This window comes from Aedes albopictus, chromosome 3 (assembly GCF_035046485.1).
Source record: "Aedes albopictus strain Foshan chromosome 3, AalbF5, whole genome shotgun sequence".
NCBI lineage: Eukaryota > Metazoa > Arthropoda > Insecta > Diptera > Culicidae > Aedes > Aedes albopictus.
Window position 1 is genome coordinate 376446836 of NC_085138.1, and position 26778 is coordinate 376473613.

Here is a 26778-nt window from a genome sequence, read left to right on the forward strand (position 1 = left end):
TGATCATTGGGTCTTCTTCTTGCCGTTACGTCCCCACTGAGACAAAGCCTGCTTCTCAGCTTAGTGTTCTATGAACACTTCCACAGTTATTAACTGAGAGCTTCCTTGGCCAATGACCATTTTGCATGTGTATATCGTGTGACAGGCACGAAGATACTTTATTGATGCTGAATCTACTGATATTTTACCCATGAATTTTTCCTTCTTTTAAACATAGGCTGTTCTTTCTAGTATCATTGCTAAAATAGTTTTTGGCGCAGAAACTGCTGATATTCAATTCATAAATTTTTCCTTCTTCAAAACATAGGCTATTCTTTCTAGTTTCATTGTTAAAGTAGTTTTCGGCAAAACATTTTTGGAAAAAGTAAAAACAACAGATCTCTTTACAGGCTCATGACGGCTGATTTTCAATTCGTCATGATGACCATTCGGCATTATGACCATTCGGCCTAGTGACCATTCGGCCTAATGACCATTCGGCCTAATGACCTTCGGCCTAATGGCCGTCGGCCTAATGACCTTCGGCCTAATGACCCAGCATCGTCCCGGACCCTATTCAATTAGTAACATTCTTTTCAACTGAAGCATCTGTTGACGCGTATGAGTTCCCCATTTTACGGGAAAGTCCTTATCGCTAAACTACGATGCAAAAAAAAAAAACACATACACAAAATATATCTTAATTTTGCTCGTACAGTAGCCATTAGCGTGGGTCATGGTGATAGTTTTTTCCAGATCATGATTTTTTTTCGGGCCAGAACAATTTGGAAAAATTTTAGTGGGATTCGATGTGTTTACAATTTGAGTTCTTCTTCTTCTTCTTCTTCTTCTTCTTCTTTATGGCTCTACACCCCCACTAGGACTTGGCCTGCCTCGCTTCAACTTAGTGTTCCTTGAGCACTTCCATAGTTATTAATTGAATGGCTTTCTTTGCCTACCATTGCAACAATTTGTATATTGTGAGGCAAGTACAATGATACACTACGCCCAGGGAGTCGAGAAAATTTTCCCTAGCGGAACGGGAATCGAAGCCACCGTCTCCGAGTTGGCGATCCATAGCCTTAACCACTAGGCTCACTGGAGACCCCGTATTGCAACTGAAATTTGTATGGAATTTTACAACGAAAAACAGATTTTGTTTTTAATTTTTCTTGTAAGTGAAAAAATGTCTGCGTTTTTTTTTTGTTATAAGCACTGGAAAAGTTTGCGGTCTTCGGCAATTTTTTTTCGACACATCCTAGACCTCAAGACAAATTTGAGCCTCTCGCGAGCAACGTGTAAGTAAAGTATGTTTTCCCATATGAAATCGTATAAAAACTTCAACAGCGATGCATAATATGTGGGCATACCTCCCGATCTAAAGTTTGGGGTCACCCCTCAATATGATGTATCAGCCAAAAGTTTGGGGTCACTATCGTAAAACATGGAAAAGTGATTTGGTGATATCTTCGTCAGCTATAGTTCAATTAAAATTCTTTTTGGCTCATTTCAAAAATAATTAACGAAATTTACGTTTGATGTCTTTAACTTAACGATTTAACGATTTTTGTATATAAAAATGTTATGTCAAGTTAACACATTTCACCACACTTCAGAAAATGAGGCAACTTTACGTTAAGTTTTAGTGTGTAAATTTCAACAAATATGTGTGGTTCAATGTCTATGCAGTAAGTATCAATCATTTTGTTTCAAATTAGCCAAGAAGAATTAAAATTGAATCAAAGATGACAAAGATATCAACAAATCACTTTTCCATGTTTTACGATAGTGACCCCAAACTTTTGGCCGATACATCATTTTGAGGGGTAACCCCAAACTTTTGGTCGATGACATGAAGAGTTAATTTACTTAATAACTTTTTTTTCTAGATTTTTTAGCTTAGTTTTGTAAAAAGCAGTTGAAAGCTAGTAGAAAATGGGTTATATTACCGCTCTTATCCTAAAATTTGGTTGACCCAATTTCCAGCGAAACTGCCGTAAGTTTAAATTCATTTTTTTGAAAATTTGCCAACTTTGGGTTAAGTTTACATACAAAATTTTTTGAAAAAGTTTCTTTTAAATCATGTTCAAAGTTTCTTTGACTTATTATCTTTTGAATGAGACTTAGGGTTTTGAAATCGGACGCAAATTGGCGAAGATATGGGCCTAAAAAAATGACATGTTTCTGAGGGGGTGACCCCAAACTTTTGATCGGGAGTGTATATTTATTTTGAACCTTGAAAATGTTGATCTGAATGTCGGTGTTCAGATTGGAATTTTTCTGTTAAACGATGACCCACCCTAGTAGCCATGCATCCGACCGGTCGCGGTCAACCATCTCATAGGATGCAGGCTATGACAAAAGCATAAGCTATGTAGGTATATATGAAAAATGATAAGAAACAAACTACAGCAAAATTCTTCGCCATCAGCTGCTGGGTTCAGTTCGTGTCTATCCTCCCCCGAGTCAACATGAAGAAACCATCCAAGTGTGCCAGATTTCTACTGTTGAGTTGCGCTCTCTACTGTCTGCCGTTACCGGGTAACGCCAATGGCAACTCGGATCGTGTCCTTTCGTCCAAACTGGATCAACTGCAGGATAAGTATGTCGAATTTTGTATGAAAATAAATTTTTGATCGATTATCTTCAGCTTTGTGTTCTGTACAGAATCATGGAACTGATTGAAACTCGATTGACTAGCATGCAAGAAAGGTTAGTGAAATATGACCGTAGAAGTAGTTCTGAGAAATTTACTTATTCCCACTGAATCATTGTAATTCCCCATTTTGTCACATTAGAATGGAATGCAAGTTCGGTGAACACATGGTGGCACTGCAACGAGCCGAGAAAAGTAAGTCGCTGGAATTGGACGGTACGATGACAAAAGGAACGTGTATTTGTTGGTAATCGTTTTTTTTTGTATTTCAGATCAATTTCTCGTGCTGAAGGACGCAATAAAGCAGAATTGTAAGTTGTTTTCTGATACTTATTCAAATTTAGAATGTCAACGCATAGCGTTTTCCTTAACTGAGTTGCACTGAGAACAGAAAACTTTAATACATATCGATGTTCTTCGTGCAGGGATTTTACATACGGTGTTTTGCATCAAAAGGCACGAATAATCACTTACAACGAACAAATTCAACTCGTTTCAGCCGGCGCCTACTTCTCGTCGTGCCGTGGAGTCCCATCAGGGCACAGCAACATGTTCATGATTCGCCCTCCGGTACCCAACACGCTTCCCTTCATGGTCTACTGTGAGCAGAGCTATCTCGGCGGAAGTTGGATGGTGATTCATAAACGTTTCGACGGGTCGTTGGACTTCAACCGTGGTTGGGAAGAGTACAAGGAAGGTTTTGGAGAACCCAATGGGGAACACTGGATCGGGCTGGAAAAGATTCACCGGATAACGCAATCAGGTGACCATGAGCTGTTGGTCGTGCTGAAGGACTTCGATGGTAGGGCCAAGATGGCCCTGTACGATGGATTCGATGTGGATACTGAGGGAGCCAAGTATAAGCTTTCGATTGGAAAGTACGACCATGGCGATGCCGGTGATTCACTAAGTTTGATCAACGGAGCTCGTTTTTCGGCAATTGATCAGGACAACGATCAACATCCGGACGGTTTCTGTGCGAAGCATTATCAAAGCGGATGGTGGTTCAAATATTGTTCTAATTCGTAAGTATTGTATTTTTTATTGATATTTCCTAAAATTGTAAATTTTTTCCAATTTTTATTTTTATTGTTTGTTTTTATTTAACTAAAATTTTACTAAAATTTACATAAATTGCGTTGTCAAATTGTCACTTTGACTTTACGATTGATTTTCCTTGAGAATGTTCATCAAAACCTATGTAAATAGTTGAATTTTCCAAAATAGATTATATTTTAAATTTTTAAATTTATGAACTTCTAAAACAGTGAGAGCTTGAACTTAAATTAGTTTGAAAGCATTTTTCAAATCGTAACCTTTCCATTGATTTATACATATTTTGTTGAAATTTTTCAAGAATTTGCTTAGACCATTCTCAGAAGTTAGCCTTTAGTCAGCTTGGCAAATCAATGATTCAAAAATCGAATTCAAATGGAAACACTACACTGAAATAAATTTTGTTGTAGTTTCTACCGAATCCATGGTAAAATTAAGAAGTGTACCAACAATTTTCAACCGAATGCAAAAGTCTGTTAAATGTACTGAAACATTGTCAATATTACCATGCTTACAGTACTTTTGACTGAAAAAAATCTTGAAACTACTATTTGGACATTGTGTTTTTGACCATTCACATCCAAGACGCGCAACATTCAAGTCGACATGGTCAAAATTACTATGCGCAAATAGTAGTTTTAAGAATTATTTCAGTCAAAAGTACTGCAAGCATGGTAATATTGACAATGTTTTAGTACATTTAACAGAATTTTGCATTCGGTTGAAAATTGTTGGTACACTTCTTAATTTTACCATGGATTCGGTAGAAACGACAACAAAATTTTTTTGGGTGTAGTTGTTTACATATATTCTATAATTTTGTTTCAGGAATCTTAATGGCCTCTACCGCAGTACCGATGAAAATAACATGACAATGAACTGGTTTTCCTTTCGACACGACTTACAGGGACTGAAGGAAGCATCGATGATGATCCGCGAAAAAGTTAAAGTTGGTTAAAAACTAGACTCCTTGTGTTTTTTTTTTTGCATGAGAACACAACATCCAATAAAAACAGCATTGTAAATAAGCAATACATATCAAATAAACACGCTTCCGCACAAACCTGCTTTCCGTTTCGCGCCAGACAGCCATGATTGACAGCCGGTGAATTCCCCCGGATAAATTGGATGTAATATTTCCAATTTCGATGTCCTTCTTTCTGGGTCCTTTGCGAAATGTAGTAGGTATCCAAAAAAATATCCACAAATTACGGTGGCTCTAGTAACGATGACGTCACCTTCACCTTCGCCTTCCGCCGGATAGCAACCGGATTGTAAACAAAACCAACACTAACCCTCGAACGGTGATGATAATGCACTGGAAACTATCGGGAGCTCGCACACCACTTCACCACACTTATGATTTATGAATAATGGCCGGTCGATAAATTAGATTTATTACTCAAACTCTAATCTACTCTTCGACATCACTTATTTAGATTGCACATAATTCACTTAGCTTACTGAAAATCACAAATGTGATACTTGTGTATTATCACGCCTCACCACACTCATTGACTCATTCATAAATTTTAACACCCGAAAGCGTGACCACCGAAGTAGGCGCTGACCGAACGAACCGAAAGGACGACCCTCCGCGAGTGCCAGTTGAACCTGAACTGAAAGGGGACTCCCTGCTAGCAAACGAGTCGTCGTCGTGGTCGTGTGTTGCGTGCGTGCCGTGCGAGGAAGGGAAGGATCCTTATCGACGCACGTTGCCATGGGTGATCGCATATAAACAAACCATCGATCCTTGCAATAGCAAGCGTGGAAGGTGGATGGATATGTTTGATAAATCCGAGGAATACATGTAGGTACTTTGCCGAACTACCGTTAATTGAAGGGAATTTGATCGATTTGCTACTATTTTGTTCGACAACATCATAGGACATATTCCACACACTTGACAGACAGACAGACAGACAGACAGACAGACAGACAGACAGACAGACAGACAGACAGACAGACAGACAGACAGACAGACAGACAGACAGACAGACAGACAGACAGACAGACAGACAGACAGACAGACAGACAGACAGACAGACAGACAGACAGACAGACAGACAGACAGACAGACAGACAGACAGACAGACAGACAGACAGACAGACAGACAGACAGACAGACAGACAGACAGACAGACAGACAGACAGACAGACAGACAGACAGACAGACAGACAGACAGACAGACAGACAGACAGACAGACAGACAGACAGACAGACAGACAGACAGACAGACAGACAGACAGACAGACAGACAGACAGACAGACAGACAGACAGACAGACAGACAGACAGACAGACAGACAGACAGACAGACAGACAGACAGACAGACAGACAGACAGACAGACAGACAGACAGACAGACAGACAGACAGACAGACAGACAGACAGACAGACAGACAGACAGACAGACAGACAGACAGACAGACAGACAGACAGACAGACAGACAGACAGACAGACAGACAGACAGACAGACAGACAGACAGACAGACAGACAGACAGACAGACAGACAGACAGACAGACAGACAGACAGACAGACAGACAGACAGACAGACAGACAGACAGACAGACAGACAGACAGACAGACAGACAGACAGACAGACAGACAGACAGACAGACAGACAGACAGACAGACAGACAGACAGACAGACAGACAGACAGACAGACAGACAGACAGACAGACAGACAGACAGACAGACAGACAGACAGACAGACAGACAGACAGACAGACAGACAGACAGACAGACAGACAGACAGACAGACAGACAGACAGACAGACAGACAGACAGACAGACAGACAGACAGACAGACAGACAGACAGACAGACAGACAGACAGACAGACAGACAGACAGACAGACAGACAGACAGACAGACAGACAGACAGACAGACAGACAGACAGACAGACAGACAGACAGACAGACAGACAGACAGACAGACAGACAGACAGACAGACAGACAGACAGACAGACAGACAGACAGACAGACAGACAGACAGACAGACAGACAGACAGACAGACAGACAGACAGACAGACAGACAGACAGACAGACAGACAGACAGACAGACAGACAGACAGACAGACAGACAGACAGACAGACAGACAGACAGACAGACAGACAGACAGACAGACAGACAGACAGACAGACAGACAGACAGACAGACAGACAGACAGACAGACAGACAGACAGACAGACAGACAGACAGACAGACAGACAGACAGACAGACAGACAGACAGACAGACAGACAGACAGACAGACAGACAGACAGACAGACAGACAGACAGACAGACAGACAGACAGACAGACAGACAGACAGACAGACAGACAGACAGACAGACAGACAGACAGACAGACAGACAGACAGACAGACAGACAGACAGACAGACAGACAGACAGACAGACAGACAGACAGACAGACAGACAGACAGACAGACAGACAGACAGACAGACAGACAGACAGACAGACAGACAGACAGACAGACAGACAGACAGACAGACAGACAGACAGACAGACAGACAGACAGACAGACAGACAGACAGACAGACAGACAGACAGACAGACAGACAGACAGACAGACAGACAGACAGACAGACAGACAGACAGACAGACAGACAGACAGACAGACAGACAGACAGACAGACAGACAGACAGACAGACAGACAGACAGACAGACAGACAGACAGACAGACAGACAGACAGACAGACAGACAGACAGACAGACAGACAGACAGACAGACAGACAGACAGACAGACAGACAGACAGACAGACAGACAGACAGACAGACAGACAGACAGACAGACAGACAGACAGACAGACAGACAGACAGACAGACAGACAGACAGACAGACAGACAGACAGACAGACAGACAGACAGACAGACAGACAGACAGACAGACAGACAGACAGACAGACAGACAGACAGACAGACAGGCAAACACATAGAAAAAAAGGGCCGCCTGGAAGAAGCGGAGTGTGAAGAAATGGAACTGCTGTGCCGTTTCCAAGAAACACGGAAGTTCTATCAGAAGCTCAACGCATCCCGCAACGGCCTCGTGTCACGAGCCGAAATATGCAGGGATAAAGACGGAGGCCTCTTGAGGTGATCGAAAGGTGGAAGCAGTACTTCGATCAGCACCTGAACGGCGTGGAGAACGTAGGCACGGGAGCCCACGGCAACGGAGGAAACGACGACGCCAGTGCAGCGGAGGACGGAAATGAACCAATTTCCACGCTGAGGGAAGTTAAGGATGTCATTCACCAGCTCAAAATCAACAAAGCAGCTGGTAAGGATGGTATCGCAGCTGAACTCATCAAGATGGGCCCAGATGGCCCTGTTAGGATCTGGGAAACCGAACAGCTACCGGAGGAGTGGAAGAAATGGGTTATCAGCCTCATTCACAAGTAAGGCGACCATTTAGAATGTGAGAACTTTAGGGCGATCACTATTTTGAATGCTGCCTACAAAGTGCTATCCCAGATCATCTTCCGTCGTCTGTCACCTAAAATTAATGAGTTCGTGGGAAGTTATCAAGCCGGCTTTATCGACGGCCGTTCGACAACGGACCAGATCTTCACCGTACGGCAAATCCTCCAGAAATGCCGTGAATACCAGGTGCTAACGCATCACCTGTTCATCGACTTCAAAGCGGCATACGGCAGTATCGACCGCGCAAAGCTATGGTGAATCATGGACGAAAACGGCTTTCCTGGGAAGCTGATTAGACTGCTTAAAGCAACGATGGACGGAGTGCAAATCTGCGTAAGGGTTTCGGGTGAAATATCCAGTTCATTCGAATCTCCCCGGGGACTACGACAAGGTGATGGGCTCTCATGCCTACTATTCAACATCGCTTTGGAAGGTGTGACGCGACGAGCCGGGTTCAACAGCCGGGAAACGATTTTCAAAAAATCCGGCCAATTTGTGTGCTTTGCGGACGACAGGGACATTATTGCCAGAACATTTGGAACGGTGGCAGAGCTGCATACCCGCCTGAAACGCGAAGCAGCAAAGGTCGGACTGGTGGTGAATGCGGCTAAGACAAAGTACATGCTGGTAGGTGGGACTGAGCGAGACAGGACAAGCCTTGGCAGCAATGTTACGATAGACGGGGATACTTTCGACATGGTGGAGGAATTCGTCTACCTCCGTTCCTTGCTAACAGCTGACAATAACGTGAGCCGTGAAATACGAAGGCGTATCATCAGCGGAAGTCGTGCCTACTACGGGCCCCAGAAGAAACTGCGGTCAAAAAAGATTCACCCACGCACCAAATGCAACATGTACAAAACGCTAATAAGACCGGTTGTCCTCTATAGGCACGAGACATGGACCATGCTCGAAGAGCATATGCAAGCTCTCGGAGTTTTCGAGCGACGCGTGCTAAGGACGATCTTCGGCGGTATGCAGATGAACTGTGAGTGGCGGAGAAGGATAAACCACGAGCTCGCTGCATTTTACGGCGAACCCAGCATCCAAATCCGAAAGGATATGGTGGGCAGGGCATGTTGCAAGAATGCCGGACAACAACCCTGCAAAGCTGGTGTTTGTAACTGATCCGGTTGGCACAAGAAGGCGTGGAGCGCAGAGAGCACGATGGGCGGACCAGGTGAAGCGTGACCTGGCAAGCATTGGGCGCGACCGAGGATGGAGAGTGGCAGCCACAAACCGAGTATTGTTGCGTACTATTGTTGATTATGTCTTGTCTTAAGGCTTCTTACGGCATCATCAGCATCGGCAGCCATGTTGGATATGTGGCTCAAAATTTCAAAGTGATAATTCTCTGCCAACAAAGCAAATATTTGTATGAAAAAGTATCATCCTATATGCTCATTCGCAGTGAATACGATGATACTTTTTCCGCTGCGTTACTGCAGAATTGACAGTTTTTTATCACTTCAAAAACGCGAGGCAAACAATCATTGAAAAGCAAAAAGTCAATGATTCGTTTTAAAGCTTAGTGATGCATCATGACACCTTAATGATGTTGAACAAATAAATGTATGAAGTTCTTATTGGTTATCAACTTCTTTGGGCCCGAACAGCCAGGTTCCACGTTCACGCTGACATGGGTGTTCTGGAGCCTTATACGGAGGAGAAGCGAGTTCATTTGATGTTCTCACTTTCCAAGATTCGTCTTTCAAATTGGTTGTCCGTAATTTGTTGCCTGGTCTGTTGCCGCTGAATAATTCCTTTTGCTCTGCTTTTGATTTTATGTGTAAGAAGAGTTAAATTTTCAATTGAACAATATAGTTCAAATAGTGGAGGTTTCAATTTTTAGAAAATGAACAGGCATCTTTTTTGTAACCATCAAAAGTTTATTGATCCATTATCTGTCTCTTCCGTCACCGCGTCATGGTCATTGTTTTACATAGAATTTCGATTACTTACACTTGTCAAGTTTTTCGTTCCACATCGGAAGCATAGCAGATTTGCCTTCTTCCACGTCGTGTGTTACGTTACTCTATCGCCGTCTTCATATTTATAAAAGTTTTCATTGTTGCTTTCTACACTTAATTCAGATTCCTGACTTGTAATCTTTGCTCTATCAATTTCATCTCGCATTGCACGTGTTGTGTTGTTTTGTGTTCAACGGTTTCTCTTACTTACAAAAGTAGAATTGTTATGTTTTTATTTTTTTATTTGTGTCTGTCAAGATAATTTGTATTCTCTAGGAAATATAGCGCATTTTAGTTTTTTGCATGATAAAACGCACAGACACACATTGCGAAAAAGTAACTGGCTAAGCTGTATTTATAGGATTCTTCTTCTGGTTTTGTAATAATGCGTTTCATTTAGCAATATGATAGAATGTATAATAACAACTATATAGATATGGCGCGGGAGGCCTTTGTTTTACTTCAATATATATCGAAATACCCTTTCGTTTTTAAACACTTAACTTATCGTGGTGTTTTCATTTTTATTTCCATTTTTTTTTTCATTTGTTTCTAATCGGTAACACTAGCAGATGGTTGTCCAGCTTACTGGTGCGAACTTGCGATCGCCTGTGCTTTGTTAATTTTTTTCTGTATTTATTGCATCGCAGTTAGAACTTGTGTATGTTTATTTTTACATAACATTTTTTTGGTTACTTGGCATAAGATTTACTTTTCCATAAGTAGGTAGTGTGAAAAACGGGACAGCAGCTTTGTGAATAGTCAAAGTCAATATGTGCGTTTGAAGTGAGATGTTTTTGGTTCGATTGTGTCAAATCGGAACATTTATTGTGGAAATAGACGAACATAGAAGGACAATTTGTTAAATTGTTAGTGATAAATTGTATTTTTCGATATCTTATATAGCATGGAAGAAAACAACATTCAAACATCGTAAAACTTATGTTAAGTAATTCAGAACCTAACTTTGCTTCTTGGTTATCATGGGCTTGGGTGTGAAATTCGTTCGTTCCTGTTCAATTTCACTGGTATAGTTAGGTATCTCTGTTTCAAATAAATTGGAATCGTAAATAGGGTGTGACAAAACATTCGGATGTTTTCAGTATTTGATGAGCTGATGCGTAGGGCCATCGAAATATTTACCAGGAACATACTATGGAATTGGCAAAACATTCGTGAATCCATAATAAAATATTTACTGAATGAACTAAAACAAGACATAGGCATTTTAGGAGAACTCCCGGAGGGATTCCTAGAGGGACTTCCGAAGGTATTTCCAGAGGAACTACCTGGAGGGATTCTCAGAGGAACTCCCTGGAGTGATTCTCAGAGGAATTCCCGGAGGGATTCCCAGAGGAACTCCCAGAGGGATTTCTAGAAGAACTCCCGGAGGAATTGCTGAAGGGACTACCGGATGGATTCCTAGAGAAATTCCGGAGGGATTCCTAGAGGAACTCCCGGAGGGAATCTAAGAGGAACTCCCGGAGGGATTCCTAGAGAAACTCCCGGAGGGATTCCTAGAGGAGCTCCCAGAGGGAATCCAAGAGGAACTCCCGGAGGGATTCCTAGAGGAACTCCCGGAGGGATTCCTAGAGGAACTCCCGGAGGGATTCCTAGAGGAACTCCCGGAGGGGTTCCTAGAGGAACTCCCGGAGGGATTCCTAGAGGAACTCCCGGAGGGATTCCTAGAGGAACTCCCGGAGGGATTCCTAGAGGAACTCCCGGAGGGATTCCTAGAGGAACTCCCGGAGGGATTCCTAGAGGAACTCCCGGAGGGATTCCTAGAGGAACTCCCGGAGGGATTCCTAGAGGAACTCCCGGAGGGATTCCTAGAGGAACTCCCGGAGGGATTCCTAGAGGAACTCCCGGAGGGATTCCTAGAGGAACTCCCGGAGGGATTCCTAGAGGAACTCCCGGAGGGATTCCTAGAGGAACTCCCGGAGGGATTCCTAGAGGAACTCCCGGAGGGATTCCTAGAGGAACTCCCGGAGGGATTCCTAGAGGAACTCCCGGAGGGATTCCTAGAGGAACTCCCGGAGGGATTCCTAGAGGAACTCCCGGAGGGATTCCTAGAGGAACTCCCGGAGGGATTCCTAGAGGAACTCCCGGAGGGATTCCTAGAGGAACTCCCGGAGGGATTCCTAGAGGAACTCCCGGAGGGATTACTAGAGGAACTCCCGGAGGGATTCCTAGAGGAACTCCCGGAGGGATTCCTAGAGGAACTCCCGGAGGGATTCCTAGAGGAACTCCCGGAGGGATTCCTAGAGGAACTCCCGGAGGGATTCCTAGAGGAACTCCCGGAGGGATTCCTAGAGGAACTCCCGGAGGGATTCCTAGAGGAACTCCCGGAGGGATTCCTAGAGGAACTCCCGGAGGGATTCCTAGAGGAACTCCCGGAGGGATTCCTAGAGGAACTCCGTGGAACGATTCTCAGAGGAACTCCGTGGAACGATTTTCAGAGGAACTCCGTGGAACGATTCTCAGAGGAACTCCCTGGAGGTATTCTCAGAGGAACTCCCTGGAGGGATTGGCAGAGGAATTCCCGGAGGTATTCGCAGAGGAATTCCCGAAGGGATTTGCAGAGGAACTCCCAGAGGGATTTCTAGAAGAACTCCCGGAGGGATTCTTAGAGGAACTCCCGGAGGGATTCCTAGAGGAACTCCCTGGAGAGATTCTTAGAGGAACTCCCTGAAAGGATTCCCAGAGGAACTCCCGAAGGGATTCCCAGAGGAACTCCCTGGAGAGATTCGCAGAGGAACTCCCGGAGGGATTCCCAGAGGAACTCCCAGAGGGATTTCTAGAAGAACTCCCGGAGGGATTCTTAGAGGAACTCCCGGAGGGATTCCTAGAGGAGCTCCCTGGAGAGATTCTTAGAGGAACTCCCTGGAGGGATTCCCAGGGCTACCTAGAGGAACTTTTCTGGACGAGCTTCATATGGTATCTATGAAAATCTCTCGCAGGAATCTCTATAGACATTCGAGCAGGAATCCCAGGAGAAACCATGGAACCAGCTGTGGAGGAACTCCAGGAAGATTCCTGGGAGTAGCTCCCAGATGAATCCCAGGAGGACTTTCCCGAGGAATCCCTGAAAGCATTCTCGGAGAAATCCCAGGTGGATCTACTTAACGAACCGCTACAAGATCTTCCGGAGACATCCCTAGATGAACTTTAAGACAGGGATTCCCAACCTTTTTGAGGTGGCGACCCCCTTTATGAATTGTCAAAACATCTGCGGCCCAATGAATTCATTTAGAAAAAAATATGAATTAAATAAACGAAACCGAGTTTTTTGGGTACAGTGCAGTGACGTAGCCAAAAATTTGCTGTGGGAGGGATTTTCGACGATCTTTTTTTTCTTTTTTTTTATTCGACACTAACATTTCGTAAAAATCATGTCATGTACATTCAATTTGAGTCGCAGCTGAAAATTAGCGGCGCAGCCGAAAATTTTTTCTTCTGAAGGCGTTTTATATTGAAAATTTGTTTTTCGAAATGTGGCTTTTGGGGGTGGTGGTATACAAAATTTAAAATTGGTATAATTTGCACAAAATAGAATAACAATTTAACATTTTTTGGTAACATTGGCGGACCCCCTAGACTGGCTTCACGGCCCCCCAGGGGGCCGCGGACCACCGGTTGGGAAGCCGTGCTTTAAGAGGAATTCCTGGACGAGCTGCAAAAGGAATCCATGGAGAAACTCTCTGGGGAATCCCCGTAGAAAACCACTGGCGAAACTTTTGAGGAACCCTAGAGGTATTTCTTAAACGAACACAAGAGGGACTCTGAAGGAACTCTCGGAGAAATCCCTAGACAAACAGTCTGTGCAGTTACTGAAGCATCTCAAAAAGCAATATTTGTAGAAACTCAAGCAGGAGAAACTTTCCGAGAAATCTCCGGACAAAATGGAGAGAAACCTTTTGGAAATCACCTAAGCAATCCGTGGAGAAACTCAGGAGGAAACCCTGGAAAATATCTCGAAAAACTTCCTGGAAGAAATCCAAGAAGAGCAATCCCTGGAGAATCTCAACGAAGAATTCTTGTGAAACTAAAGCTGTAATCCCAGGGCAAATGTCCTGTGCAATCTGCGGAGAAACTCAGAAAGGAACCCATGAAGGAATACCTAGAAGAATTCCCAAGAGGTACTCCTGGAGGATTCCCAGTAGGAGCTCTTGCAGGAATGCCAGGGGAACTCCTGGAGCGATCCTTGGAGGAACTCCAGGAAGAATCTCTGGAGGAATTATCTAATGAATTCCTGTAAGATCTTCCGAAGGCAGCTGTAGAAGCACTACAATTCTTCCTAGATTATATGCACAAATAATCCATAGAGGAAAGAATTATTGAATAAACTCTAGGAAAATCCCTGTCAAAATTTCCTGAGCAATCCTCGGAAAAAAACAGAAAAAGTCCCATGAGGAATACCTGGAAGAACTTAAAGAAGAAACCCAGGAGAATCTTCTGAAGTAATTCTTGAAAAAAAAAATCCAAGAAGAAGCCTAACATCTCCAGAGGAATTTCAAGAAGAATCCCAGAACGAACAAAAAACCCAAGTAACACACTAGTCACCGAAGAGTCACGGCGGCGCAGGTTTTTGTTGCGCAGAAGTCACTGTGACTTACTTCTAACAAATCAACACTTACTTGCTAGAAGTAAGTCACAGTGACTTCTGCGCAACAAAAACCTGCGCCGCCATGACTCTTCTGTGACAAGTGTGTTACTTGGGAAGGAATCCCTGGATATACTCTTAGAGGAACTTCAGAAGATGATGCGTGGCGAAGCTGTTAAGGAATTAAATTTTTGGATCAATTCAAAAATGAAACCCTGGAGGAAATCCCGGAAGAATCCCCAAAGAAAGTTCTTGTGCAAACTCCAGGAAAAGTTCAATTTGGAATTCCTAGAAAAACTCAATGTCAAATCCCAGGAGAAAATCCTGGAAGGATTTCCAGGAGGAACTTCCTGATGAATCACAGAGGGATCTCTGGAGGAATTTCCTAAGGAATTCCTATAGTATTTTTCGGAGACATCCCTAGAATCAATCCAGGTAGAATTTCTGGACGACCACAAGAAGGAGTTCGTGGAGAAACATCTCAGTGCAAATTTAATGGAACTTGTAGATGGGTTTTGAATCTGTGGAGAAACATTCTGAGCAACCCCCGGATAATACCAAGAAGCAATCCTTGAAGAATTAGATGTACCAACCTGTGGATAATCTAGATGAGGAATTCTTGGAGAATTCTCAGCAGAAATCTACTTTTGGACTTCTTGAAGGAATTTCAAGAAGAATCCTTCGAGGAACTATTCAAGGTATCTCTGGAAGATCTTTCGGAGACATCGCCAGAGGAACTTCAAAAGGAATTTCTGGACGAACACAACAAGTTATCACTGAACTCTCAGAAGCATAGGTAAATATCATTAGTGAAACTTTGTAGGAACTTCCATTTGAATTCCTGGATGAACTCAAGAAGAAAACCGTGAAGAAATTTGCCGAGGAATCCCTACAAAACTTTCTGATCAATGCCTGACGAAGCTCAAGAAGGAATTCCTGAAAACACTGACGTATCCCTCTAGTAGAGATCCCTCTACGAAGTACCTAAGGAGTTCTTCGCCACCATTAACCCACGTTGCTCAGAATATCATTTTACTTTTGAAACCATTCTGAAAATGACCGACCACCAGGATTTTTCTGTCACACCCTATTCGGCATGTAGTTTATGTATACCCTTGGTTGTAATCTGCTTATTTTGGTTTGGATTTACCCGTATTATTCCACATCGCTACTTTACAACTTTGGCCTAGTTTCGCGCGTTTTTCACTTACTAGTTTCTTGTTTTCTATCGTACTGAATATTTTTTATTTTATAATCTTATTCACTGCAATATAACAAAGTGTTTACCGATCTTATGTGTGAATCTGTGAATCTGTAATTACATTATCGAGAAAAATATAGTCCCTTTGCCCCCGATTTTGGAAACACACCGGAAGCCCTAAGACAGAATGCAGGAGTTTCGCTTTCCGCCCAGGCTTTTGTCCTGGATTTGCTGCAAGTGGGCCAGCTGGGCCGCAGAAGGGACGTGCGACGAAGTCGGAGGGATGTTCTGCGACGGGGTGGATGGACCGGTACCACCGCCGCCTCCTCCTCCTCCGGCACTGGCATGCTGTGGGAGCGACTGGCGTCGCCGTCGACGGAGTGCCGGACTAAGGTTGTAGGTTATTTTGGCCTGGGCGAGTAGTTCTTTGAAGACCTAGGGATGAGTAAGAAAGGTAATGTGAAATTTTTAGGTAATTTAATGCACCTTAAAACAATAGAAACCTGTGAAATGTTCTGGTTGAGTTTGGCAGAAGCTTCAACGAAGCCGTTTTCCCAGTCGACCGTTATCATCGATTCCGTAGTGCCATGTGGTATCTGAAACCGAAACAGGAAAGAGAACGAAATTGCACTCGTGAGAAAGATATTGAGGCATGAGAGCTTTTGAGAGAGTGTTGAATTTGGTGCAAGCTTTCGATAAATGGTGAAGTTGGACGGTCCGGATAAGCTTTTATCACTGATGTGCATGAATATTATAGTGAATTAGGTATATCGCAGTTGGGATAAGTCTTTTACCTAGCTAAAAAGTTAGCACACACTTGGGGTTTTTTCAGCCTTGCAGTCTTCGGTGTGCAATCAAAACGACGTTCCAATGGTGGCATAGACCATTCCAAGAAAACATATGTCGCTTTGATTGAACACCAAAGACTGCAATGCTGAAAAACTCCAAGTGTGTGCTAGAATTGTGCACTTAATTATGACCCTTAAAAGAAGCATATGCAGAGGCTCCCCAGATATATGGGTCTGGGCTAAAATATAAACGGCTCATAGAAAATTCATCATTTTCCATACCAAAATCAGAAATTGCCAATAAAGAAGTAAGGGTGGGAACAATAATAAACTATAAAATTTCCATAAACAAATCAAAAAGTGCATAAATAAATCAAAATTTCCCATAAATAATTGATTTTCGAGCAATAAAAAATGCCGGAATATCCACAAATAATTCAAAAATTTCAATAAATAACTACATTTTTTCCACCAGAAAAGTTTAAATTTTCCATAAATAAATCTGATTTTTCCATAAATAATTCAAAAATTCCCAATTGAAAAACATCATAAAAAGCAATATATACGAAACAATGTGTAAAGTAAAAGTTTCGGTCGAACCATGCTACGAAGCCGCATAAGGATTGAGGAACTGAGGCGGCAGAAGGCCGGAGAAGTTTCCGAAATCCGACGCGCCGTAACTGCGTCGATTCGGATCTAGCCAATCCACAGATCCAAGAATTTGCCCGGTAGAATGCGAACAGAGATGTTATCCCTTTTTAAAGTCCGACGAGCGTTAGCGAGTTCGGACAGCAAGCGATTGTCTGTTAAATTGCACACATAGTTTCAGTCTTTCTAGCATAATAGTTCTGTGATGTAGTATGTTCGAAATTTTTTGTTGGAAAAAATGTAGTTTTTTATTGCAATTGTTGATTTATTTGTGGAAATTCTGGCATTTTTTATTGCTCGAAAATCAATTATTTATGGGAAGTTTTGATTTATTTATGCGCTTTTTGATTTGTTTATGGAACTTTTATAGTTTATTATTGCTTCCACCCCTATTTATTTATTGGCAATTTTCGAATTATTTATGGAAACTTTTGAATTTATTATGGGGCGTTTAATTGGCTGCCTATGGGTCTGCTATGAAGTGTAGAATTAGCATAAGTTAAAATACACGGTAAAAAAATAATAAAAAAACGTTTGCTATGCAGAAATGCCTGGACGAGAGAGTTTTACCAGAAGCATGGCAGAGGCAGAGTCTGGTTCTATTACCAAAGGCGCACGGAAACAAATCTGATCCTGTTTTTATGATTCACAAATCATAAAACATAAAGATTTGTCATTTTATGAAATCATGATCACGAATCATAATTTCATAATCTTAGCAACTAATATCATGATTCGATGCAACAATTTTTATGAGCTTGAACTCATGAAAATTATCAAGCGTTACGCGCATTCCGCATACCTGTCAAAACGTGGTCATTCAGTCAAGGTTGCGACCATTCATTTGCAAAGATTTACATTCATTTGCTATTATCTCAGTTCACAGTGGCCTTCACAGCTCGCTCACGATTTTGGTATGCGTGTGCGACCCCAATGTTATTCGGCAAACTTTCAGATAAAACTACAAGGTTAAATTCATCCATACATTGGTTTTCGATAGCATGCTTCTGAACTGAGATAATAGCAAATGAATGTAAATCTTTGCAAATGAATGGTCGCACCCTTGCATTCAGTGTGTGGTATCGTTGGTGATTGATGGAAAAAATGTAAAAAACCATTATTTTAATTAAAATATAGTTTTAAATACAATAATTATGACACTTTTTTGTGTTATTAGCGTTCTAGTGTGTTCTTCGTGAAACTATTCTCTCAAAGAAATTATTAAGTAAAATGTGCCGAAAATGCTTTCTTAAGTTTTTACTCATTTCTAAATTCGATTGCACCCCATCGTTCTTGTTCTAGCTCCAACGTGGCTGCCATACCTTGTCCAATTCCGTCCCGACTTCATTTGTTCTAGTTCCGGCACCGTCAAACGACACTAGCCCCATCCCGACTGCATAGTATCGGCCGCATAAAAAAAACGACGCAGGCACCGTCCCGGCAGTGTCCGATTCTTTTCCTGTACCGGCTCCGTTTTGCGACGCGTGAGTAAAAAAAGCGTGTTGAAATTTCTTCCTAATGATTCAAAAAAATATTTCTAAGTTAGATCCGATTGCACGCCATCATTCTCATTCCAGCTCAACCGGCTGCGGCTGTCATTCCTCGTCCCGAATCCGTTCGATCCCGTTACGCCTTCGATCCTATTCCGGTCAAACGACACCAACACCATCTCAATCGCATATTTCTGTTCTATTTAAAATTCTTCATAGTAATTACTATAGAAACATATTTTGCTTTTGAGTCATCATAAAATCACCTTTGAAATGGCTGCATTGTTTTTTTTTTAATCCACCAGATTCATAAGCGATGCGCACCCGGAACCATGATTCGAAACCTCAATAACATGATTAAGCTTCATGGTCCTAGAAAATTTGTCAGATTCATAAGCGATGCGCACCCGAAACCATGATTCGAAGTCTCAATAACATGATTTAGCTTTATGGTCCTTAGATTCATAAGCGATGCGCACCCGAAACCATGATTCGAAATCTCCAAAACATGAATTAGCTTCATGTTCCTCAGATTCATAAGCGATGCGCACCCGAATGCATGATTCACAATCTCAAAAATATGATTTAGCTTTATGATTTCAGGAAAAAAGTAACGCATTGGTAGCGTTACGAGACAATGAATCATACTATCATGATTATAAATCATGGTGTATTTTTATAAAACGAAAATGTACGAGGCTCATGAAATCATGAGTCGTTTTTATGATTTTTGGGAGCAGAATTTTACCCGTGCGGGGAAACCACCCGGGGGCCCTGATTTGTCTTTATTTTAGAAACTTTCAGCCCTTGGTATATAGACCACCATTGGCATATCTATGATTTTTTCCTAGGGGGTGCCAGTTTCATTGGCTTTTAGCCTGTTTTCTTTTTATAAAAGGAAATACCGATCCGCCCTTAATCTCTAAGAATAATGATATACTCCAACTAGAGCTAGTTTAATATAAGGTACACCCGGGCAAGTTGAAACGGGTGGGGCAAGATGAAACACGAAGTTTTGAAAAAGAAATCAAAACAATTTGGAAACTCTTTCTTCGCTAAACGATTGTTTGAATCAAAAACAATGTGTTACGGCAATCAAACTGTTTATCATCATTGGAAAACATAATGTTAACCCGCTGTTTCAACTTGCCCCGGTGTACCTTATAACATTTATGAACACTTAAATTACAAAATCAGGATACATATTTACATTTTTGGTTTGCACACAACATTAATAGCGACAGCCTTTTCATTTTATTCGTTGAACACTACCACGGAACATGAAAATAGAAGTGCGCAATTGGATTCTGTCACATTCGCCCGAAAACCATTCGTCCGAATGACAAACGCCCGAATGACAAACGCCTGAATTCCATTCGCCCGAATAGACCATTCGCCCGAAAAGACCATTCGCCCGAAAGACCATTCGCCCGAAAGTCATACGCCAGAACGATTCCTTGCAATTTCTTAGAACAAGTTTTTTTTCTGGTTTGCTATGATGAAAGTTCAGGACAGACGCATGGTGTATTCAGTATCAGACCAATCACAAGAACAGTTGGACTAACGCCAATAATATTCATAGTAGCTTAGTTTGAAAGAATGGCCTATGTTTTGAAGAAGGCCTAATTGTTTGTGAAAATATTACATAATAGGACATTAACTGCTATAGCATTGTTGATCGAAAGGATAAAGACAAAACTTCAGCACAGAGTAGTCAACACTTTCAAGTTAATAGTGTTCACGACTGATCTACTCGGAATTACTACGTTTCGTTAAACGAACAATAATTGATAAAAATCGAAACGTGTGAGCTAACCGATGCAAAAAAAAAACACCAAAATCGTGAGAATTCACCATTCTTATTTGAACAAGCTGTTTTTTTTTGAAACCATGTTTGGAATCCAGAAGTTGTAAAATTAAATAACGTCAAGGTTCCCCATAACAGAAAACTTTAAAAGAACAGCTCATGATTGAAAGAAGGGCAAATTTCTGGTGAAAAATGACATCAAATTGAATTTAATTTCCATGGAGGTGAACCTAGAAAGAAAAGCCTATTAACAATAGAAGGGACAATTCCAATCAATTGGAATCCACAGCTATATTGCCGAAAATGTATGTAATAGAATAAGTCTTAAATCAGACTGTGTTCAAAGAAAGCAAAACCCTCCGACGAAAATGGTTGCAGTTACTTTTAGTTGATAATAGTGTTCATCCATACTCAAGCACGACGCCTAAATTGATTTCAGAAAATTGTTTTCAAGATTATTATGGTTTTCGGGCGAATGGTCTTTCGGGCGAATGGTCTTTTCGGGCGAATGGTCTTTTCGGGCGAATGACTTTCGGGCGTTTGTTACATTCGGGCGTTTGTCATTCGAGCGTTTGAAATTCGGGCGAATGGTTTTCGGGCGAATGTGACAGAACCGCGAAATTGTGAGTATGACACAAAATGTTCTCATAGTACAGGTTGGACTCGATTATCCTGAAGTCGCATTCTGTATCTTCACAAACATATATCTGGTGACTGGAGTGATGTATGAAGCTAAAATATTGACTTTTGCAAAACCTACTTTGATTAGTAGTCAGTCAAAATTCTATTGTCCGTTTGTTTTGGGATGTTCCGAAACTAAACTTTCGGCAATTCCTTAGAGAATATTATTGTATTTTTTTGGAAATTGCAATTTTTGCAATTTGGTAAGTAGTACATATCTCAAACATTCTTTTAATTATGGCAGCAATTATTTTGGTATTTTTTTCAATTTCTTCAATAAAACTTCCTGTATTTGGGAATTCTTTTGGTAATGCCATTGATTATAATCATTATAATAATAATAATAATCATTATAATAATAATAATCATTATAATAATAATAATCATTATAATAATAATAATCATTATAATAATAATAATCATTATAATAATTATTCTTTCTTTACTTCCTGTTTATGTTCCTCCAAGGGCCCTTCGTAATCACACTCTCCTGCACCCCAGTCTGCATAGGACTAACTATGGAAGTTACGCGCCGTTTCCTGCGATGATTAACGAATTCAATAAAGTACAGCAGCTTTTTAATTTTAACATGTCGTTAGCCAGCTTTAGGGATAAGGTTCTTGCTTTAAATTTATAATGAATGTTAGTTTTAATTTTTATATATGTTTTAATTAGTAATGTTCACTAGGATATAAAATGCGATGAATGTAATTTTTTAATAAATAAATAAATAAATAAATAAATAAATAAATAAATTCGACAATGATCTAAGAACTTCCTCGCAAAATTATTAGCAAATATTCTGCGCAATTGGTCAAATATCTTCGGCAATTATTTCTGATTTTTTTCGGGATTATCGTTGGATATTGTAAAGTTTCCTTATTTACCATTATTTGTTATTCCTTCGACAATTTTTCCAAGATTCCGTCAGCAATTATTTAAGAAATTCCTGCAGAAGATTCTTTTGTAACATATTCGGCAATCCCGATATAACTTGGGACTTAATAGGGACTTATAGGGAATTTCCTAGGGGCAAGACACTGTGCAAACGAGAGTAACTCTGAGAAATTTTGAGTAACTCTTTTTACCAATGCATTGCAATGATCGATGAAATTTGTTGAAAAGTACCTAAAGTAAGTACACTGAAGTTTTTTTTTACGACGGTAATGGTCCCGCGTAAAAAAAAACCGCGTAAAAAAAAACCGCGTTATTTCAAGACCCGTCGTAAAAAAAAACCGCGTTATTTCAAGACCCGTCGTAAAAAAAACCGCGTTATTTCAAAAAACGTCGTAAAAAAAGTCAAGTCACGTTAGATGTGGTGCTGACTATTTTACGCGTGTTTTTGAAAAAACGCGGATTTTTTTTACGACGGTTTTTGAAATAACGCGGTTTTTTTTTTACGACGGGTCTTGAAATAACGCGGTTTCTTTTTAGGACGGACCACGTAAAAAAAACCGCGTAAAAAAAAACCGCGTAAAAAAAACCGCGTAAAAAAAAACTTCAGTGTATTGGTTTTGCGATAAATCAGGCAACACCCAAGTAAAAACGGGAGCAATCCGGAGAAATTCTGATTAACTCTGTGAAAGAAAATGTACTGCACAGTGTCTTGCCCCAAGAGAATTGCATTAGCGATTCTCTAGAAATTTCTCAGGTAAATCTTTTCGCGATCTCTTTGATTATTACTTTGAAAACTTCTTCGGTAATTTCTTTGGAAATTTCTTCTGGAAATTTCTTTGAGATTTCCCTCGGAATTTTGTTTGAAAAAATCTTTAGAAATTCTTTTAGATGTTGAATATTCCTTCAGAATATGCTTGGAAATTCCTTTCGGAATTCTTTCTTAAATTCCTTCCAAAATTCTTTTGATGTTTTCGCCAACGATTCCTGAAAGTAAATATCTGGCATAATCTTTGGAAAATTACTTAGCAAGTTCCTTAAGCAAATAATTTTGAATTTTTATCCGACACTTTTCTGGCAAATTCTTTGAGAATTCCTTGCGGCATTTTTTTATGAAATTTTCTTCGACAACTCCTTTGGAATATATTTCGGCAATTTATTTTAGGATTAGTTTTCACCATTTTCTTTGTAAAGCTTCCACAATTTCTTCAGAAATTCCTTTGACAGGTCTTAAAGGAATTCCTACGGCCCCTCTTTTGGAAACTTCTTAGATAATTTTGTTAGATATTTATTATTGAGGAATTTCTCAGGAAGCTTTTCTGAAACTTCAACGGATGTTTCTTTGAAAATTCTTTCAATAATTCTTTTGCAAATGGATTCGAAAAATCTGTTTTCAGATTTCTCGGCTGTTCTTTTGGAAATCGTAAATTCATTGTAAATTCTTTAAGCCAGCCCAATTGAGAATTTCTGTATTTCCAAAGTAATTGTCAGCGAATTGAAAAAGGAATGGCCAAAGAAATTCATAAGAAAAACAGCTGAAACAATCCCCATTTCCCAAAGAATATTTCGAAGAAATTGTGAAATTAATTCGTAAAATAATTGAGGGGCCCAGAATTTTGCAAGTGACCATTTTGTCGATTTTGAGCTGAGCATAAAATTCTTCAGATTTCAAGCTTTCAGGAACCTTTTAATATTGTTTCTACGATGATTGCAAGAATTACAATAAATCAGAGAAAATTGGGTTGATTTTGGAACTCCATACATTTTGTATGGGATGAAAAATTGGTCAAAAACTTTAAACCTCATTTACTCGAAAGTGGGTTTTTGTCACTAACACCCCTTTGCTTCAAGACCCCTCAATTGTTCGAGAAATTCTCAAATAAATTTGGGAAAATTTGGAATTGCCGAAAGAAAGGAATTTAAAAAAAAACAACAAATTGCAGAAAGTTTCGAAAAAGTTTTTTTCAAACCGAAAGAGATTGTCAAAGAAATTATGGATGAAATAATTAAAATTATTCTTAAAAAAACCAATTAATTTCCTAAAACATGCACCACATTTTAAGACAAATTGCCGAAGCATTTTTTTGACGCAAATACTATAAATAAAATGAATTAATATAGAATTACAAAGGGAATCTTGCTAGAATTGCCGAAGATGTTCACAAAGGAACTGAAAAAGGAAATTCTGAAAAAAATTTAGAGGAATTTTCGTTGTAAATAATTTTTGAACAAATTACCAAAGAAATTGCTGATCAAATTACAATGAAATTTCCACAAAAATTCAAACAAAAAAAAAAACAAATATTACAAAGGAATCCTTAAAGAAATTGACAAGCAAATATCAAAAGGAATTACCACAAAAGCTTCTAAAGAAAATAGGGAGTTTAAAAGAAATTTTGGAAAATACTTTTTAACATATATGTATCCCAAGAGTTACCCAAAGGAATTCACAAACAGGTTTTAAACGCATTCCTTGAGAAAAAGCAAAGCAATTAACAAGAAGTTATCCTACGAATAATCAAATCAACTCCTTAATACATTGTCGATAAGAATTTCAATTGTAGTACTGCAGTGAATGCCTAAGGAATTCTCAAAGAAATTCACACTGTTTGAAATAATTTCCTATCCTTGTAAGTTGTGTTTTTGAAGTAAATATTATTAGATCAAAAAACGTTTTTAACCAGATTTGTAGCTGATTGTCGACTGATATGCTCGCTCCCCCTTCTTCTGTTGAAATAGACGGTCTTCAGTCCTCTCCTGCAATCTTAAAAATTGTGTTTAGCGAGTTTCACTCGAATAAAAAACTTACTGCATAACAGCAAGGAGATTATAAAAGGTTTCAGAATCAACTGCTTTGTTTCCTTTGCTTGTTCTTGAAAACCATTCAACTACACGTAAGATTATTTGAAGGCAATGAAATTTTACAATATCTTCGCGAATAATGACTAATTTGAACCAACAACACAAAAACCCTGAACTATACGTAATTTTGTGTTTTTTTTCTTCAGTTTCCACGTCTTGCATTTGTTCTGGCAAAATATAATCATGTATATGTGCAAGCAAGAAAAAAGGGAATGAACGATGTGTTTCAGGTTGTGTTTGGTCCGAAAATACCATCATCACCGAATGGCGTTCAACCAACATTTTGAAAAGTTTTGTAGCTTTAGTTTTTAAGATGCAGAGCTTATTGCAAAAAAAAGTTTAACAACAGTAATAGAAAAATGTAAAAAGGAGTTTAAGAACAGAAAAATGTATGTAATGATTGTGTAACTTGACTAAATTTCATTATTCAATAAAAAAAATACTGCATTCGTAGTTTTATGAATATTATGTAGCTTCAAAGTTCATACAATACTTTTCCAGAACAAAGTATTCCCATGCCTTTTGGTTACCTTTACTAAGACGCCTTGTATCAGCACAAATTTCCCAAATGAAGGAGAACGTGCCTATGTTGCAGCAGTTGACACGGGTAATGCGTTGAACTCTTGGCGGATCATGCTGAGGTGTTGATGGCGTGACCGACACTTGAAAAAAAATTCTTAAGTGCTCGAACCAGCATTTCAACTGGTCAGTCGGGTCGGTCAGTAGCTGTCCAGACGTGTCTTTCACGGGCATCGTAGCATTCATCTTAGTCCCACTAAGGCGACGTGAGACATCGTAGAGGAGACGGATGTCGCCGGTGTTTGCGGCTTTCTCGTCTGCGTCGGATAGGGAGTCCGCTCACGCTCTTTTGTCCCGTCTACATGAGCGTTTCAGCTCCTTCTCGAATGCCGAAAAGCGCTAACGGGCTACAGCTTTGGCTCCTCGTGTTTTCGCTCGCTCTATCGCGGCTTTGGTGTTCCTTCGCTGCCACATTAGGTATAGCTTCCGGTGGAGGAGCATTTCATACTCAGCCGCTGGATGCCAGACGCTGTTTGGGCCCATAAGACCGATGAGCTTCTACAGAGAACTGGTCTATGCTTGACTGCTTGAGGCGAATAAATTTTTCGGTTATTTATTCAGCAATGACAATAACGCGTATTTCCAACTTTTCCACATCAGTGAAACGGACATTATTGGAAACCGTTTTAAGTAGGTACAATTATTCCAAGCATTTCCCCAAACAAGGCTGTCACTGGATCTATACCTTTGCCTACTTACCAAAGTAACAGACCTAATTCTCGTCAAAAATAAACCGGCGTAAAAACCGCTGAACAAATAGAGCAGCAAAATTGAGGAAGAAAAATCATTCGGAAGATATTCAAAACCGCCCGTATTTTCCGACAGCGGAAACGACGACGGCGCGGGTATCCAACAGTGGAACACGTGGAACAACCGATAAATGACAATCCATTTCCGGTCGAATGCAAATGCTCTGAGCTGGGAATTCAACACAGACAAATCCATCTGCTGTCGGTCGACTTCGGCATAGACAGGAATGGTGACTGCACTGCACAGCCAACACCGACGAACGGTTCGACAAGATTAATTCATTCCGTTGCACAATGATTTTCAATTTTTCATTCCACGCGCGCGCCAGACGGAAGTCAGCGAACCATTTGAAGCAGCACTTTCCGCGAGAGCTTTCGGTT

At 40.6% G+C, this 26778-nt stretch overlaps 3 protein-coding genes across 5 annotated transcripts in view; 1 reads left to right on the forward strand and 2 right to left on the reverse strand.

Annotated features, from left to right (window-relative positions):
- Positions 1-5430, reverse strand: part of LOC109409870 (uncharacterized) — a 240379-nt gene extending 234949 nt beyond the window's left edge. Inside the window, exon 1 of the mRNA XM_062855753.1 lies at positions 4756-5430. The gene's annotated coding sequence lies outside the window, so the exon portion shown is untranslated. The remainder of the gene's footprint in view (positions 1-4755) is intronic.
- LOC109409872 (angiopoietin-related protein 6) lies at positions 2413-4754 on the forward strand. Of its 2 annotated transcripts, XM_062855757.1 has the most exons (5): positions 2413-2581; positions 2647-2830; positions 2908-2946; positions 3135-3660; positions 4520-4754. In XM_062855757.1, the coding sequence occupies exons 2-5, from the start codon at positions 2779-2781 to the stop codon at positions 4647-4649; spliced, it is 747 nt and encodes a 248-aa protein (XP_062711741.1). In that variant the 5' UTR covers positions 2413-2581; positions 2647-2778; the 3' UTR covers positions 4650-4754. The 2 variants fall into 2 exon arrangements, with proteins under 2 accessions (XP_062711741.1, XP_062711740.1); XM_062855756.1 differs by lacking the exon at positions 2413-2581 and having other exon boundaries at positions 2764-2851.
- A 10284-nt stretch (positions 5431-15714) lies between the features above and the next one.
- LOC109409873 (GTP-binding protein Di-Ras2) overlaps positions 15715-26778 on the reverse strand; it is a 539614-nt gene continuing 528550 nt past the window's right edge. For both annotated transcript variants that reach the window (XM_062855754.1, XM_062855755.1), the window contains exons 7-8: positions 16403-16495; positions 15715-16334 (exon numbers count right to left, since the gene is read on the reverse strand). In XM_062855754.1, the coding sequence (XP_062711738.1) occupies positions 16077-16334; positions 16403-16495 (351 nt within the window). In that variant the 3' untranslated portion in view covers positions 15715-16076. The remainder of the gene's footprint in view (positions 16335-16402; positions 16496-26778) is intronic.